An 18,715-nucleotide genomic window follows, 5' to 3' on the forward strand; every position below is an offset into this window, starting at 1 on the left:
AAATAGATATGGGATAATCAACATTAGATTTTTTTTACATAAACAACTAGTTATCTCATCACTAGGAATCATGGTGTAATACTTGTAATTTTATATCAACTCAAAAGCTTGAGTTATCTAGATTCTTCATTAATTGTATGATGGTTAGAGAAGCTCATAACACATATTCTTAATTAAATTAATGAATCAAACAGTTTGTTCATGAAAATTGATGATTTAAGAAACACCAAATCCAAAAGGTGTCAAAATCTTACACATTCACTTTGGAGAATACAATTTCATGACTTTGAAACAAGATGAAAACATCCATAAAATTCGTTATTGTTTTGAAGATCCATTACTTAATCAAGAAAATAACTAGCCATTGTCATTCACATATTTAAACTCATGAATAAAAACATAAAAACAACATACAAATTCGGTAGGGGATTGCATTTATAGATCTAGAGCTACAAGTTCATAAAAACCTTAAAATATAAACTAGTGTTTAAGGATTGCTTCCAATGTTGATAAATAAAAACTTAGCCACTCATGACTAAGGTGAAAAGAAGAGAAAGAAATGTACCCAACATCAAAATGTTTCAACAAGATGAACTAATAAGACTTTCAAAGCTCCAAGAACATCAAGAAATTGTCCTCCACAAGCTCCCTACATGATTGGTCGAAGTTTGTGAAAAATGGAATCTAACATACCCCAAATACCACTTAAAATGAAAAGAAAAAAATATCCATGCAGGCGCCATGTGGGCGCATGAAAATAAGGCACAATCTCATGTGACCGCGTGAGATGGTCGGAGTTTGAATTGCAGGCACAAGTCACTTTCATACTTGATCTTTCTTTCCTCTTTTGGTTTGTGTACCCAACTGTGACATCCTTATTTTTATGGCCATTTTAAAACTTTTTATTTATGCTTATTTAATTATAGTTCATTTATAAATGTGGAATTGGTCCCGTAAAAGTATTTATGAAGAATGTTTTTCATTGATTATTAAAATCTTGGGATGTCATAATTGATATAAGAAACATAAGCATAAACATAAGCCTTACATCATCTTTTATTCTATAGCCTATATTTCCTCGAATCTCTCATCAGGTCCGAACAATATCTTTGTATTGCTTCCTGTGATACAAAGAAACTAAGTGGGTTAGGTTAGGAAACCTGGTGGTACATAGGGTTTTCAACCCACAATAATATATTTAATATGTTTAATATTCAAACAGTTAACCCGATTACCCATCCCCGTTTTCTTCTTTATTCTTCCCTAAGGATCTGTCCTAAGGGTCATCATCATAATCATTATTGCTAACAGTATTGTTATAGGGATTTCTCTGCAATACATATTAGTATGTTTTCTTTATATTTTCGTTCCCAAGGATATGTCCTAAGGATCATCTTAATCATCGTTGCAGACAATACCGTTACAGGGATTTATCCGCAATACGTGTAGGTAGGGTAGAGTACATCAAATGGGCATGAAGTCCATCACCTACAAGTTATAAACATGCATGTGTTCCACGAGACTATCATCAAATAGTCTGGTGGTCGTCACCTATACTCTGTTAAATGACTAGATGGTTGGTATGCTAGTACCATTCCTACATCGTTATTACATTAGTACCTTTTTCTAAAGTCGTAGCATCCTATCATTGCCTACATCTTTCATCGTACTATAACATCTTATCGTTCATCATACTATAACATCTTATCTTTCATCATACTATGGCATCTTATCTTTCATCATACTATGACATCTTTCATTACCCATCGTTACCCAATGTACTATATTTGTAAAATACATATATGATATATATATATATATATATATATATATATATATATATATATATATATATATATATATATATATATATCATATAAATTTTATCTTTATAATATTTCATCTAACAAAAAACATCTTTGCATATAAGCACATATAGCATTTAACTATCTAAATACTTCATATTTATGTGTAAGATGAAAGTAATTATGCATTCACTTGATAAGAGTAGATGCCTCAGCATTTGGGCAAAACTTCACCTTGGTACTTTATTTTTTCTTCTGAAGTGATCTAGGTTCATATTACTAAGTTTTAGTCTTATATTTCGAGTGACTAATTATAGTCTAGATTCCTCATTAATCTCAATGTCCACATCGAGATCGATCAACTAAGGAACAATCAGGTATGATCATATCGGAGGTAGGGTATGTTTGGTATATAGACTATAGAGTATATTTTTTGGAAATCTCACTTTAAACACTTCACTAAATCCAGCCTAGACATCATCCTCGTAAGTAGATTAATCAGTATAATGACATCGAATCACTAATAAATCTTAATTATAGGTTCATAATAACGAATATAACTATAATTAAAAGTTACACTTGAATAAAATAAGTGTAGCTTAACTTACAGAGTATTCTGATGAAAACCAAGGATTATGTGGGAAGAACTCTGATCTGGGAGCTTTTATTCGTCGACTATCTGGCACCGCGGGGTCTCGTTAACGAAGTTGGGAGCTTAGGGAGTAAAGGGCTAAAGATATGAAAGAGATTTTTAGAGAGAATCAGAGGAAGGGATGATGAAATGAGCTGAGAATCGAACATATTTATAGGGCTGAAAAGTAGTGCACGCCGCACCAATGGTTGGTGCATAACGTGCAATTGGTCGTACCGAGTGACATGGCAGCTTCTAGGTAGTGGCACGTGTCATTAAATTGGTGAGTGTCAGTGCATGCCACGCGCCCTGTCGACGCGCGTGAATGCATATGAGGATTTTCTGTTTCTTCATAAATTCATATCTTCTTCATACGAGCTTCGTTTTCGATGTTCTTTATATCCAGGTGTAGCTATTGACGAAATCTACAACTTTCATTTAAACTCCGTCGTCTAATTTTGACTTTATTTTTGAAGTTATATTTTTAACAAACTTGGACTGATAAAGTCCGTATAAAAATCATAACTTTTTCATACAATATCCGTTCTCGAATGTCTTTATATTGACGAATAGGTATTGATGATATCTTCAACTCTCGTTTAGATTCTTTTTTCTAACAATCGACCGATTTCAATTTCAGTGTTGGGTCGTATACTGCTACACTGAAATTTTGAAAAATAATAACTTTCTCATATGAAGTCATATTTGGACATTCTTTAAATGTACGGAATCTTTGTCGCATATACTATAACTTTGGTTAAGATTATTTATCCTAAATAATCTTTTATCAAAAAGTCATTTTTAACGCTTATTATATCTTAATTGACTAGCCCGAATCTGCAGGTGTTACACCAATATTCAAGACCCGGATTTTATGGCCCAAAGTGTCTTCCAAGATAGCCCAAACACCACAAAGAGTCCATCCAAACATTATTTTTCCCAGAATCATCCTAATCTTCTCCTTTAATTAACATCTTCATTATCCTCATCAATATCCATCATCTTCTCTAAGCCTAATTGAGTTATTATCAAGTCAACTAATATCTCGCATGGTTCTCTAGTAATTCCACTCCGCATTAGTCTTCTAAAAATCTAAAATTAAACACAAAGACTAGAAAATACTTGATACTAATATTTATGTGTGAATATGTATCTATGTATCTGTTAAACTCACAAAACTCTCTTAAATACACAGATAATCTCACTACAATATTCACTCCCACTCAACAAAATAAGAACCATTGTATGGATACATCTACATGAACTTGTAAAGACAAAAAATGAATGAAACTTATGAACAAACCCTAAAGACTATAGAGAGTATACGGTGAACATCGAAGTGTGTGTGTAGAGAGAATGAGAGTTTTGAGAGGGGAGAAGAAGAAAAAGAGAGAACATGAGTACTTACAACCTCTTAAGCCTACCTTTTTTCGAATTCTATCTCACTATATCACATCTCTCTCGTTGCCTCTGTGGGGTTTTACTTCACCAAAATGATCCACAAAATTGCAAAAATATGTGTATGCTTATAAAAAAATGAAATGGCTAAATATCTCCCAAATATCTTGGCTCTAAGCTCACTTTTTTCTCCTTTTGGCATGCAAAACTACTCTCGAGAATTAACTAGGAAGAAAAAGATTGGTGTGTGTGTGTGGGGGGGGGGGGGGGGGGGAGTGGTTGACTTTAACCCAGCCAAGAGGGAGAAGTAAATGAATGTGATTGGCGCATATTTGGGAGAGATTCCCTTAGTAAGGAAATTTTTTATAAAAACTGATGGAGTATTTTATAAAAATAAAAGTGAAAGTTTATAAAGTTTATAAATTTAATTTGTTAGGTGTTTATTTAAAAAAATTGACATAAGCATTTTGATATAAAAATTTGAATTTTATTAATTATATTTAGTGAAACTCTTAACTTATAATTTAATTATGTTGGATTTAAAATTATATTGAATTGTTTAACTTAATGAAATTGTTGGGTTAATTTAGTTAAACCTTTAAAATGTTCTAATTCTCATAAGTTTTAAGTATTTAGTGTATGAAATTTGTAACGAGTTGTGTGGTTATTATCAGTTGTGTGGTTATTATCATTATGTATTCCCATAGTTTTAGACTTTCGAGGTAACCCGTTGTGACTTAGCTTTTGAAGCTTTTATGCAAGGGTTTGTTAATCCCACGGTTAATGTATGACTAGGATTGGGTGTCATTTGCCCTTATTTTGTTGTTGCTTTTGATTGTGAATTATCGAGGTGCCTTTGTAGCCGACCTTATACTTGCCCTTGATACCTAAGTAAGGTATCGAAAAGCTTTGATCACATTAGGGTGTCGTTTGCCCTATATATGTAATACTGCTATATGATTGTATTAGATGATCAACACGTGGTGTTATGATCATGTTAGGTTGTCGTTTTCCCTTTATATGCAATGCTATTATTTGATGGTGCTCAGAATGAGCATTTTATGATGCTTTGACCATGTTAGGGTGTCATTTGCCATCTATCTAAATATTATCATTTTCTTGACGCGTGTCAGATAAATTGCCAAGTCTGAGAAGTCTTCGTATGTATGCAAGGGATTAAATTGATTCTTTTTTTATGTATATTTTCAGTTCCTTATTATATGTAAAACTTCTTCAATTTTTTAGCGTGTCATGACCAAGTAATCGTATCCTCCTCTGTTGTCTTTAGGATTTATGATCCATCTATGTTGGCTTCACTGATTACGTAGGGTCCTTCCTAGTCGTACTTTTCTTGTAGCTCTTGTCTGCTTGTCTTATTGTTTCTCAAAATATTCCCTGACCCGTATTATGTACTAGTAGGTTGTAGTAGCTTTTTCTTGTGGCTCTTGTCTGCTTGTCTCATTGTTTCTCAATGCATATTCCCTAACCCAAAAAGATCTATTATGTACTAGTTGGTTTTAGTAGCTTTCTGTTTGCTTCTTATAATATACTTTGATGGATTGCCGCTACCTCTCATCGTTTGGACAAAAGTTCTAAGTTTGTTCTCATCTCTTCATTGATTGCTTCTTGATCATAGTTCATAGCCCTTGTCGTGAGTAAGATAAGTTCTAGTGGGATTATTGCTTCGGATACATAGACCAAACTGAATGGTGTCTCATTCGTTGTTATTCGTGGTGTTGTTCTATATGTCCATAGTACACTTGGTACTACAAACGATTAATGGGCTACATATAAGAAATATCAACATATTTTGATTTATTTTGTTTAGTCTAAATTACACAGTTGGTTCCTCTTTCTTGCATTGAATTGAATCCTTATTTTATTAAGACCTATATGTAAGAAAGGTAATGCACATTTTATGGACTTGTGTACATTTCTTTAATTAGGAAACTTTCAAGAATAAGACAAAGTTATAAACTACTTCTGTAATTTATTTAATTTGACAGGTGAATAAATTAGCAGCTATCAAAACTGAAGAATGGAATGAAGTATAGAGAAAGTCCAACAATCTTTAGTCATGGAAGCAATGAGACTGAAGATCTAAATAAACGACATTTTAGTTCGAAAATTTTCCCATTATCATTTATTTATTTATTTTTTTTTCGTTATCACGACATTGAATTGTGATAAATTCTTTTAATTACAGCATCATACTTACCTTCCATTATAACATTCTGCATTTATCTTTTAACATACCCAATTTACCTTTCTTGGGTTCAAACGTGCCTAGTATATATATATATATATATATATATATATATATATATATATATATATATATATATATATATACAATACTCCATTATCCTATATTATTTTAGAAAAACTAGAAGATTTTTCTTCTTCATTTTAATCTAAATTCGTTATCAACAACAATTATTACAAGATGTTTCTCATCAATATTTGAGCATTCAGTGATTGGTAGTTGAGAAGAAATTTGTGGATACTAAATAGGGAAAGATTACAGAGGTTAGGTTACATGAAAAAACATAATAACCAAAATTTTCTGCAAAGTTAAATGATAGTAATTATAATGAAAAATTACTCCTAAGAAAGCTACAAGAAAGAAACCAAATCTAACCTCTGCCCTTACAACCAAACCAAACCAAACACCATCAAGCTGCTTTGGCTTTCCGTGATGGAGGACGTCGGAAAAGACTGATCAAATCATCCACTCCCTGTTCCCCCAAAAAAATATATATAAAATAAATAACATCATTTCCATTTTTTTATATCTTTTTTTTTAAATCCTTAAAAACTATTATAACATAAACATTAACATACCCTGGTAGTTATGACAAGGAAACTGAAAAGTGTAATTAAATATGATCCCAGGACTAATAGCAACAGCAAGTCAAATGTCACACTCGCAACCTGTAATAACAAGTTAATAAAATTCAAAATCTTTGATGTGAAAATGAGAAATAAAATAATCATAGAAATAAATAATAAAGTTACCTGATAAATCTGGAGTGTAGCAACTGTGGAGTCATAAAATGTGAACATTCCATCAAGCACATCATGTTGCAAATTCACCTCTGCAACATGATCTGCTAATTCCTGTTTGTTATTCAAATAAATGTCAGTTGTTATTTGTTAATGCTCATTAATCAATTATTTTTTTTTAAAAAAAAAATGTTTACCTTTTTCAATGCCATGATGAATGGATTGTCCTTGGAGAGAAATGGAGCAACACGAGGTGTTGTTGATAAAAGATGAAGCCATGATTTTATGTAAAAAGGATTCACACCCAAACTTGTGTTATCTGCAAATATTTCCATCTTCTTCCCTTGTTGACCATATATATGCCTCTGTTCACATAATACCAAAATCATCAAAATTTTGTAAACCAATAATAATAAAATAATATTTTGATTAAAATCTTACTGCAAGACTTTCAGCAACCAATTTCACACTCTGAACAACTGCATCTTCACTTACAAACTCTCTAATTCAATAAATAAAAATAAAACAAACAGAATCTCAGTTATCATTTTTATATTGATAATAAATACTTTTTAAATATAATTATTATATAAAATATTCACCTGTTATCAGAAAGACCTCCAGTATTTTCCAACAAATTTGGAGCAACAGAAAGTCCAGAAACTGTTGCTGCAGTAACTCTTAACCTTGAAAACTGTTCATGCTCCCATGCTACCTGTATACAACTGGAAATGTTCATAATAATAAATAATAATAAAATTAAAAATTCTACTTCAAAATTTGAACTTACTCGGGAATTGGAAATGTTGATTTTCTTGTGCTTTAGCCCAACTTTGAGCCCTAGTTCTTGTGCTACATCAGATAAACCCTAGATTTGCACACAAATGTGAATTAGAAATTAGAATATATGATTATATGAAATTCCAAAAACTACAATGATTCTTTAATCTTTAATCTTTTTTATCACTTACTTCAAAGATTTGCTTAACATATGCATTCTCTGGAGGCTTAGAAACATGAACCCATAACCCATTTTCCCCTGACCCAAGGCTATTCAAGCAGATAGCATAATCAATACTTTCTCTCAAACGTTGATCAAAACTTCTAAGCCACTGTACATGATTTTAAAAAAAAAAAAAAAAAAAAAAAAAACACATTTAAACAACTACAGAAATACAATATTTATATATATTTAGAAAGATAGTGAATGAGTCACCTTGTGAGTTCCATTGTAGTTATAAGGTCCACCAGATGTCAAACCAAAGAGTAGATTATACTTTCCTCTAGTGTGAGGGTTGGAATATAAGATGGAAAATAATCTTGCAATTTCAAGAAGTCCAACAACACCACTTCCATTGCTATCACTTCCAACAGATAATCCCTGGAGAGATAATGGAAGTAAGTAGTAAATACTTATACCATGTGACTTGATTGTAGAAAAGGGTAAAATGGTAAAATACCGGAGCTGCTCCAAATGTATCATATGATGCTACAATGGCTATAGTTGGGAGTTGGTTTGAATCTCCATCACCTTTTAAACCAGGCAACCACCCCTGTAAATAGTTGAACATGGTGTAAAAAATCTTTTAAATTTTATTGCAATTCAACACAGTTTTTGATTTAAATGAAAACCTGGATGTTGGTGATTGTGGGAGATGTGAGTTTCTTGGGAGTTGGTGATGTGACAATAAGCTTGTATCTGTAATGAAAGAAACACTGACTTTAATGACAGTTTTTTTGTATATATAGAAATTCGGTTTAAGGGTATATAAAAAAAGATCCACTTTCAATGTTATATGAAGTAAAAAAGATATAGTACTAGATTACTAATTACTAACCCCCCAGTAGTTGCAGTTGCAGGTTGACCAGCTGCATCGTTTTTCTTGATATCAGCTAACACTGAGTCTAAATCTTCATCTTCAAAAGCAAAATACACAGGATACTGTAAAATGAAAGATGTATTTAAGAAGCAAGATGGAAAAATGTAAGAAAAAAATTCATTTGTATATGCACGATGTTGACTTACATGGATACTAGAATGTATTAGCTTCTGCTCTAAATTCACCAGGATTTTCTTCAAATTCTCCTTATCAGAGCTTACACCATGTCCACCAACAGTTTCACTGTTGTCAGGATGAAAGATTCGAGGAAGTAGAAGTAGTAAGCCCCCTAAAGGCTTTCCCTGTTCAATATATTCTGCCATATGGTCAACAATAGTTAAAATTTTGAATCGGATTATTATAGAAGTAAAGGAATAAACATTTAATCCCAAATCAGATGGGGAAGGCTGATAGGAATCGGTGTAATTGATTTGCAATTAACCTTTAGAAATCCTATTTGATTTCGACCACTTATGAAAACCAATCCCAATAAATAACGAATTTAGCAATTTCCTCTTATTCAAACTCAAAGAAAACCGGAGTCTAATCCTCAATCATGTCCATTAACCAAAATCATTTTCCGATCCAAGAACGTGGGAACTCCGCAAAAGCATCAGTACTCTCTTACGATTAATAAAATCAGGTCACATGTATGATATTTGCATCGATGACGAACACATTAGCACGTATCGAATTGATCCCTACTCTATAGGTTCTGATACGAAATTCAAATCGCAATTGATCAAAATACTTTATTGGATGCAAAGAAAAAGATAGCTACCTCGAATGAATGTTTCGTTCAATTCACTTAGGGGAAATATGACAACAGTACGGGAGAGATCGGAACCAGGAGCAAAGAGAGAAGAACCAGCGTGGTGATTAAGAGATGCGACACGAGATCCAAAAGGAACACCGGCGATATCATACTGTATAAGACGGTAAACGTCGACGACTGTAGATGCATCACAGAGCTCCACACAGGCCACTAATATGAATACAAGTGCAATGATCGAATAGAATGATTCGAACATTTGTCGTCGCCCCTCTGCTGCATTCGTGGGATTCGCCATTGATGAAATCAAGGAGAGAGAGGAGGCGTTTGGATGTGTATGGTACTAGGGTTTAATTAAGTAGCAATAGTGACGCCACTAAACAGTGGATGACGATAACATATCATATGACTCCGGAGTTGAGTTCTTCGCCGGCCTTTACCCACGAAATTTGTATCAAAACGACATGTTACTATGTCGTTTGACAAAATTTGTATCAAAACGACATGTTCCTATGTCGTTTGACAAAATCCATTCGTGCAATTTTTTTTTTTTTTTTTGGAATATGACTTATCAAGGTAATTAACTTTTCGGTATGTTCACATTTGGGTAACTATTTTTTTTTTATACATTTCTAAGTAACAAACTTTTTGGAAGTGTTCACATATGACCATTATGACCTGCTATAGCAGGTTAAATCCTAGATGTGAACGTTTTCAACAAGTTTGTTACCTAGATGTGTACAAAAAAAATAGTTACCCAAATATGAACAAAACGAAAATTAAAAATTAAATTACATGAATGGTCCCTGTGGTTTGGGGGAATTTGTGGTTTTGGTCGCTAACTTATTTTTTTAACTTAAATGGTCCCTACTATTCATTTTTGTTGCGCGTTTGATCCTCGTCTTACCTAAAAATACTATTGTGCCCTTATTAATTTATTTTTTTAATTAATTTTCTTATCTATGTATTTATTTTTACATATTTAAAAAAATTAATAGACCACACATATTTGTATCTCCTCGGATGATCCATACTGTTTATTTTTAATTAATTTTTTTTTTAACTCGGATGATCCCTACTGTTTATTTTTGTTATGCGTTTGGTCTCTGTCTTATCTAAAAATACTATTTTTCCCTTATTATTTTTTTTAATTAATTTTCTTGTTTATGTACTTATGCTTTATATGTTTAAGAAAAATTAGTAGACCCCACATATCTGTTCTCCTCACCATCCCATCTTTCATCCTTCTCAACTTCTATTTATTTTTTATCTTTAGTGATATCGACGTCTTCATCATCACTTCTTTTTTTGGTTCTTCAACTCCGTCGAATCAACACCACAACCCACTAAAGATGAAGAGACAGTAGGTTATGGTGTTGGTTCGCCAGAGTTGAAGTACCAAAAAAAAAGACGGTGAAGACATCGATGTTACTAAAGATAGAAAAGAAATAGAAGATGTGGAGGATCAGAGATGAGATGGTGAATGGTAAGACTCAAATTAAATTTCTCAAATGTGGTTTCAGTTTTACGGTGATGAGATACATATATGTGGGGTATATTATTTTTTTTTTATAAAAAATAAATACATAAATAAGAAAATTAATTAAAAAAATTAATAAGGGAAAAATATATTTTTAGATAAGACAGAGACCAAACGCGTAACAAAAATAAACAGTAGGGATCATCCGAGTTAAAAAAATAAATTAATTAAAAATAAACAGTAGGGATCATCCGAAGAGATACAAATATGTGTGGTCAATTAATTTTTTTAAATATGTAAAAAATAAATACGTAAATAAGAAAATTAATTAAAAAAATAAATTAATAAGGGCACAATAGTATTTTTAGGTAAGACGGGGACCTAACGCGCAACAAAAATAAACAGTAGGGACCATTTAAGTTAAAAAAATAAGTTAGCGATCAAAACCATAAATTCCCCTAAACCACAGGGACCATTCATGTAATTTAATTTTTAATTTTCGTCTTGTTCATATTTAGGTAACTATTTTTTTTGTACACATCTAGGTAACAAACTTGTTGAAAGCGTTCACATCTAAGATTTAACATGCTATAGCAGGTCATAATGGTCATATGTGAACACTTCCAAAAAGTTTGTTACCTAGAAATGTACAAAAAAAAGATAGTTACCCAGATGTGAACATACCGAAAAGTTAATTGCCTTGATAAGTCATATTCCCTTTTTTTTTATGGAGTTTGGAAAATTTACATAACCGGAAATGAAGAAATATAAAACCGAACTGAAAATAACAGTTCGATTTTGATTCTGTTTTTCGGTTACAAAATCATTAACAACTGAACTTTCAAACTACATTTCCATTTTCGTATTTTGAGGTCAGAATTTTCTCGTTATCTAGTGATTTAATTTACCATGATAATGAGATATAAATTGAACTTAATTTTACGGATAAAAAAATTTATACAGCCTTAATTGCCTCAGTTTAAAGCTCTATAACACGATTATTTCTTAACTAATTCAACAATTTTTTGAGTCAAATTTGTAGCCAAGATAAAGGGTTGCAAGCTGAGAAAAAATAGTTTATTTTGAACTCGTATGAAGAAGTTATGGTCATTCAAAGTAGAACAAAAATTATAAACAATGCTAAGAAAAAACCGACAGCATAACAACCCATATTTAGAGTTATGTAACTTAGCAATTACTTAACTTGTTTAACCATTTTTGAGCCAAAATTATAGCCAAAACATAGGGCTGCAACATGGGAAAAGAATCAGCTCATTCTATGAAGGAGTTATGGTCATTCAAAATTGGACTAAAATTATAAAAATTGTTGAGAAAAAAGCAAGTAAAAAATGGTTCCAAAACCGAAATGTAACACCCAAACATCAAGTATTTTCAATTTTGACCCAAAGTATGAAATCTGTTGCATCATGCGTACTTGGTGTAACATCCAAAATTTCAAACCAATTTAAACTTTTTAAAACATATCAAGTTCATCAAAACATTACAACTTGTTTTCAAAATATTGATTATCAGAGTTTTTCCTAGAAACATAAACACAATAGGATGAGTTGTATGATCACGTCTTGGCCTTGCCTCGATCCCCTGAAGTACCTGAAACAATAAACTGAAACTGTAAGCCCGAAAGCTTAGTGAGTTACCCCCAAAATATCGATACACATATAGTCCACATAGCAACATCAATGTTAACATATCATATCAATCAAAACAGAACATCATGCACTGGGTCCACAGCTTTACAAGCTGGACTACCCCTGGGCCCTCAGTACGAGTCTGGAATGCCTACCGGGCCCTCAGCTCGTACCCGAGTCCTCAGTATGAGTCTGGAATGCCTACTGGGCCCTCAGCTCATATCTGGAATACTTTCGGATTTGTTGGCTACCGCACGGAGCATTACAACCTCAACCTACCCCACTTAACATGTCGACATGTAACAGATAAATGAACATACAGGTAATCAATCAGTATCACAGGCAGTCCTACAGATCTACTCGACTAGCATATCAATTGGCATACATTACTGACTCAACTCATCATATCAATAACTACTAGGATATCAAATCCAATGGGTCGGCCTTGGTGTCTTAGACCCCTTAGTATAGTGAGAATAACTCACCTCGTAGATGTCACCTCGGTAAATAAATCACAGCTCTCCGATCACTCGTCAAAGACTCCACCACCTATTACCACATTACAAACATGCTCATAAGTCTTCATCCTCACAGAGTACTTCATAACCCAACTAGCTAACCCTGGTCAAAGTCAAAGTCCTTAGTCAAGGTCAACAGTCCATGTTGACCTTAACTCATCGAGTACCCTCAGCTACTCACCGAGTTCCTTGAAATCCTTACCCACTCGCCGAGTCACCAGGGTGACTCGTCGAGTTCCCACGATTCTCGATTGAGGCCTTATGGCCACCCGTCGAGTTTCCTTCTAGTAACACGTTGATACACACGCGTTCCTAACTTGGGCAAAACTCATCCGACTCGCCGAGTTGTTCATGCAACTCGTCGAGTCTATGGCAATCTTCATCAAACTCGCTGAGTTGTTCATCCAACTCGTCGAGCCCATGGCTATCTTTATCTGACTCGCCGAGTCGCCCTTGCAACTCGTCGAGTTCCTTCAGTCCTTAATGCATACAGAACCATTTTAAGTCATGCAAAGGTTCCAAATTACAGATCCAAGCTCCCAGGGCATGCCTTTCACGTAAAGTTGCAAACTTTACGTGCATGCATGGCTAAAGAGGCTCTTAATGCCAAAACTAAGCTCTTAATGGGTTTCATGCACAAGGGGGCCTCATTCACGACCAAGACAGGAACTTTATGAATCTAGGACTCAGGAAAGGTCCAGATCTGAAGTTACAACTTCAGATCTAGCTCATGTCTTGCAATATCACCTTACTCAAACCATAAAACCCTAGATTTCCACCATATGAGATCTAAAAGGGAAAAGAGATAAATATGTCGACTTGATACCTTTAATGGGTGCTAACTAAGGCAGATTTCGGATTTCCCACTCCTTCCTTGCTCCTATCCCCTGGTTCTTCCAAGCTCTTCCTCCCACAAGCCCTCCTTCCAAGCTTACAAAGCACAAGAAAGACACAATACACGGTTAGGGTTTTCAAACTCTTACTGACTGCAAGGAGGCCAAATGAGGCTTATGCCTCCTTAAATAGAAGGCAGAACCTGGGACTTAGGGTTTCTTCTATCAGCTCCTACTCGTCGAGTCCCTTTATGGACTCGGCGAGTAGGTCATTAAATATGTGATCCCCCTCGCTGCTACTCGACGAGTAGCGCACCCTTAACTCGCCGAGTAGGACTTAACCCAAGGAGATTCTTTCTTAAATCCATACCTGAGAATCGGGGCGTTACAATTCTCCCTCACTTGAAATAGACTTCGTCCTCGAAGTCTTCTAGAATAAATAACGCTGGGTAGTGCTCGCGCATCTCTGCATTCGGCTCCTATGTCCACTCAGATCCCTTCTGATGTTCCCATTGCACCTGCCGCAAAATCTTTTTCTTGCTCTCCAAGATGGACACAGGCCTCTCCACATAGTTCAGGTGCTCATCAATCTGAATATAATCCAGTGATACAACGTCCTCCTGGTCCATGATGCACTTCCGTAACTGCGAGACATGGAACGTGTTGTGAATCCGGCTAAGCTCCTCCGGAAGATCAAGCCTATAAGCCACTTTGCAAACCCTGGTGATGATCCTGAATGGCCCAATATACCAAGGGCCCAATTTTCCCCTCTTCCTGAAGCGGATTACACCCTTCCATGGCGAGACCTTCAGAAGTAACATGTCACCTACCTGAAATTCTAACTCCGATCGGCGTTTGTCGGCGTAACTTTTCTGCCGACTCTGAGCTGTCTGCAGCCGCTGCCTGATCTGCTGAATCTTCTCGGTAGTCCGCAAGACCACCTTTGTCCGACCCATCACCCTATGACCCACCTCTCCCCAACAAACTGGGGTGCGACACCTCCACCCGTACAACAGCTCGAATGGCGGGGCGCCAAGACTAGAATGATAGCCGTTGTTGTAGGCGAACTTCGCAAACGGTAGGTGAGAATCCCAACTCCCACCGAAGTCGATGGCACATGCCCTCAACATGTCCTCGAGGGTCTAAATAGTCCCCTCGCTCTGGCTGGATGTCTGTCTGCGGGTGGAATGTTGTGCTGAAGTGCAATCGCGTGCCCAGCTCCTCATGAAACTTCTGCCATAAATGGGAGGTAAACCTGACATCCCGATCAGAGACAATAGAAATGGGAATCCCATGGCGAGATACAACCTCCCACTGAAGTCGATGACACATGCCCTCAGCATGTCCTCGAGGTTCTGAATAGTATGCTCGCTCTGGCCGTCTGTCTGCGGGTGGAAGGTTATGCTAAAGTGCAATCGCGTGCCCAGCTCCTCGTGAAACTTTTGCCAAAAGTGGGAGGTAAACCTGACATCCCGATCAGAGATAATGGAAACGGGAACCCCATGGCGAGACACGATCTCGCGAACATACACTTCGGCCAGTTTCTCGGCCGACGAACTCTCCTGTATGGCCAAGAAGTGGGCACTTTTGGTCAATCGATCCACGATGATCCAAATGGCATCAAACCCCTTCGCCGTCCTTAGCAGCTTTGTGATAAAGTCCATCGTGATCTGTTCCCATTTCCACATGGGAATCTCCAGGGGCCGCAGCTTGCCATGCGGCCTTTGATGTTCGGCCTTGACCATCCTACAGGTCAAGCACCTCTCGACGTACCAAGCAATCTCGTGCTTCATACACGGCCACCAATAGCTCAAACTCAAATACCGGTACATCTTGGTGGCCCCCGGGTGAATAGAGAAGTGAGACTTATGAGCTCCTCCATAACCATTTACCTAACCCCACCAGACATCGGAACCCAAACCTGACCGCATTGGGTCAATAATCCCCGACTGTCCTACACGAACCTGGTGTTCTCACCCTTGATCCTCTCCAGCTTTAAATATTCCGGTCGCATGCCCTCTATCTGGGCATCTCTGATCAAACTCACAAGAGGGGAATCCACTGCTATCCTCATACATGTCGCGGGGGTGGAAGACCCAGCCGACTTGCGGCTCAAAGCATCTGCAACCACATTCGCTTTACCAGGGAGGTAAAGGATCTCGCAATCGTAGTCCTTGACTACGTCTAGCCACTTGCGTTGCCTCATGTTCAGGTTCGGCTGATCCATGATATGTCTCAAGCTCTTGTGATCCGTATAAATGGTACATAGGACCCCATAAAGGTAATGTCTCCATATCTTGAGGGCGAACACCACGGCCCCCAACTCCAAGTCATGCGTAGGGTATCTCGTCTCATGCGGCTTCAGCTGCCGCGATGCATAAGCTATCACTCGTCCTCTCTGCATGAGGACCGCCCCTAAACTTGTGATGGATGCATCACAGAACACCACAAAAACCTCAACACCCTCCGGGATTGTCAAGACTAGTGCCTCACACAAACGCTGACGGAGGGTCTCAAACGCCCTCTACTGCTCGGGGCCCCACCGGAAATCCATCACTTTTCTCATCAGACGAGTGAGGGGGTATTGCAATCTTGGAGAAATCCCGTATGAATCTCCGGTAGTATCCTGCTAATCCCAGAAAGCTCCTAACATCTGAGGGAGATTTCGGGACCTCCCATTGCATAACCGCCTTGATTTTGGTCGGGTCGACCAAAATCCCCTCCTGGTTAACGAGATGTCTGAGAAACTGGACCTCTCGCAACCAAAACTCACACTTCGAGAACTTGGCGTACAACCGTTCCCACCTCAGGACTCCCAGCAGCTCTCGCTGATGCTCCTCATGCTGCTCTCGGGTCTTGGAATACACCAAGATATCATCTATAAATACTATGACCGAGCGGTGAAGCATCGGTCTGCAGACCCGATTCATCAGATCCATAAATACTGTTGGCGCGTTGGTGAGCCCAAATGGAATCACCACGAACTCGTAATGTCCATAACGAGTTCGGAACGCGGTCTTCTCCACATCTTCCTCTCTGACCCTGACATGATGGTACCCAGATCTCAAATCTATCTTGGAAAACCAAGATGCGCCCTGCAACTAATCGAATAGATCATCTATCATCGGGAGTGGGTAACGGTTCTTCACCGTTATCTTGTTCAACTCCCGGTAATCAATGCACATCCGGTGCGAACCGTTCTTCTTCCGGACAAAGAGAATCGGCGCTCCCCATGGAGAACTGCTAGGTCGAATGAACTGCTTGCCCAATCGTTCCTGCAGCTACGATGACAGCTCCTGCATCTCTGGTGGCGCTAATCGGTACAGCGCCTTAGCGATAGGAGCCGCACCTGGAACCAGGTCGATCCTGAACTTGACCTGCCTCTCCGGAGGTATCCCTGGCAACTCTTCCTGAAACACATCTGCAAATTCCCTGACCACTGGTACATCGGAAACCGAGGTCTGGTCCCTGATTCGCGTTCCTACCACATACGCTAAATAACCCATCCACCCATGCTGAATGTGCTACTGAGCCCTGGCAGCAGAACAAAACCTTGATCCTACTCTAGTACCCTCACCATATATAACCAACTCTCCCCCACTTGGGGTTCGAACCACCACTCGCTGGCCCTCGCAATCAATCATAGCACCGAACCGACTGAGCCAATCCATGCCCACAATCACGCACACCTCTCCCATGGGGATCAGAATCAAATCTATCGGAAAAGACACCTCGAAAATCTCCAAGTCACATCCTCGATAAACTGAAGAAGCAGAAACCCCGTGTTCGTTGGCAATAGACAATCGCAACGGACACTCTAACTCGCCCACTGGCGCACGGAACTCCGTACTAAAAGACTGAGACACGAAGGACCGACTCGCCCCCGATTCAAATAAAACCAAACCAGGCAAAGAGTTCACCAAAAACGTACCTAATCACAGATACAACAGATAAGCATACGTCAGATAAATAAAACGAGATGAGGATAGAAACATACCAGCCACCACATCCGGTGCTGCTCTGTCCTCCTCCGCTGTGAGCTGGAAAGCACGACCCTGAGCCTTCGGAGGCTCTGCCCTAACTGATCTCCCATCAAGTTACTAATGTGTTTACGTATTATCAATGCACAACTAACTCGTAAACAATAACTCATATGTCTCCGTTTCAAGAATATAAAATATTATCGTCTCAAAGTTACTCATGATAAAATCCATGAAGTAATTCTCTGAGTGTGGGTTAATCTAATACTTAAATCCCCATTTCAAAAGTACTCATGAATACTGCAACAAATCATTGATATGTCTAACCCCTTAGACAATGAAACATCCCAAAAAATTCATTTTTAAATCATTAATTAACCCAAAATTACTAAAAATCATTTATCAAAACATGAACCATAATATCTCCAGTATCCAAAATAGTATATCCATATCAATCACATGTCAAATAAATCAGAGTAAAACATCCCATGCTAAGCATAAACGGTGTGTGTCATGCAGTCATCCCGAGCTCTTCCCCTTGCTTCCAGAAGTACCTGAAACCAATACTGAAAACCATAAGCAAGAAGCTTAGTGAGCTCCCCAAACTATCACATACCATACATATATCACATAATCACATAATCACATAAAAACATATTGTGGGCCCCGCCTTGCTACATCGGGCCCCACCCAGCATTGGCGTTGCCCGACATCAGGCCACATCCAGCATCAGGCCCCGCCCGATATTGGACAAAGCTCGACA

At 37.2% G+C, this 18,715-nt stretch overlaps 1 protein-coding gene across 1 annotated transcript; it reads right to left on the bottom strand.

The window, feature by feature from the left end:
- Positions 1-6,319: 6,319 nt before the first annotated feature.
- On the bottom strand, positions 6,320-9,875 carry LOC145096093 (M28 Zn-peptidase nicastrin). The gene is made up of 14 exons (XM_079033862.1): positions 9,502-9,875; positions 8,867-9,036; positions 8,679-8,782; positions 8,473-8,539; positions 8,301-8,393; positions 8,057-8,221; positions 7,812-7,952; positions 7,631-7,708; positions 7,443-7,555; positions 7,282-7,342; positions 7,038-7,205; positions 6,853-6,954; positions 6,679-6,768; positions 6,320-6,572 (listed from the first exon to the last, which is right to left on the bottom strand). Exons 1-14 carry the CDS (start codon positions 9,788-9,790, stop codon positions 6,510-6,512), a joined length of 1,704 nt encoding a protein of 567 aa, XP_078889988.1. The 5' UTR covers positions 9,791-9,875; the 3' UTR covers positions 6,320-6,509.
- Positions 9,876-18,715: the final 8,840 nt, after the last annotated feature.

This window comes from Lactuca serriola, chromosome 1, assembly GCF_051521515.1.
Source record: "Lactuca serriola cultivar US96UC23 chromosome 1, Lser_US96UC23_V15, whole genome shotgun sequence".
In the NCBI taxonomy this organism is placed as follows: domain Eukaryota; kingdom Viridiplantae; phylum Streptophyta; class Magnoliopsida; order Asterales; family Asteraceae; genus Lactuca; species Lactuca serriola.

Excerpts from the sequence above, each read along its gene's own strand:
- LOC145096093 (XM_079033862.1), bottom strand. The coding sequence starts at position 9,790 with ATGGCGAATCCCACGAATGCAGCAGAGGGGCGACGACAAATGTTCGAA. Across the intron at positions 8,540-8,678 it reads GCAACTGCAACTACTGGGGG|ATACAAGCTTATTGTCACAT; the intron begins GTTAGTAATTAG and ends CTTTCATTACAG. Across the intron at positions 7,556-7,630 it reads TCAACATTTCCAATTCCCGA|GTAGCATGGGAGCATGAACA; the intron begins GTAAGTTCAAAT and ends AGTTGTATACAG.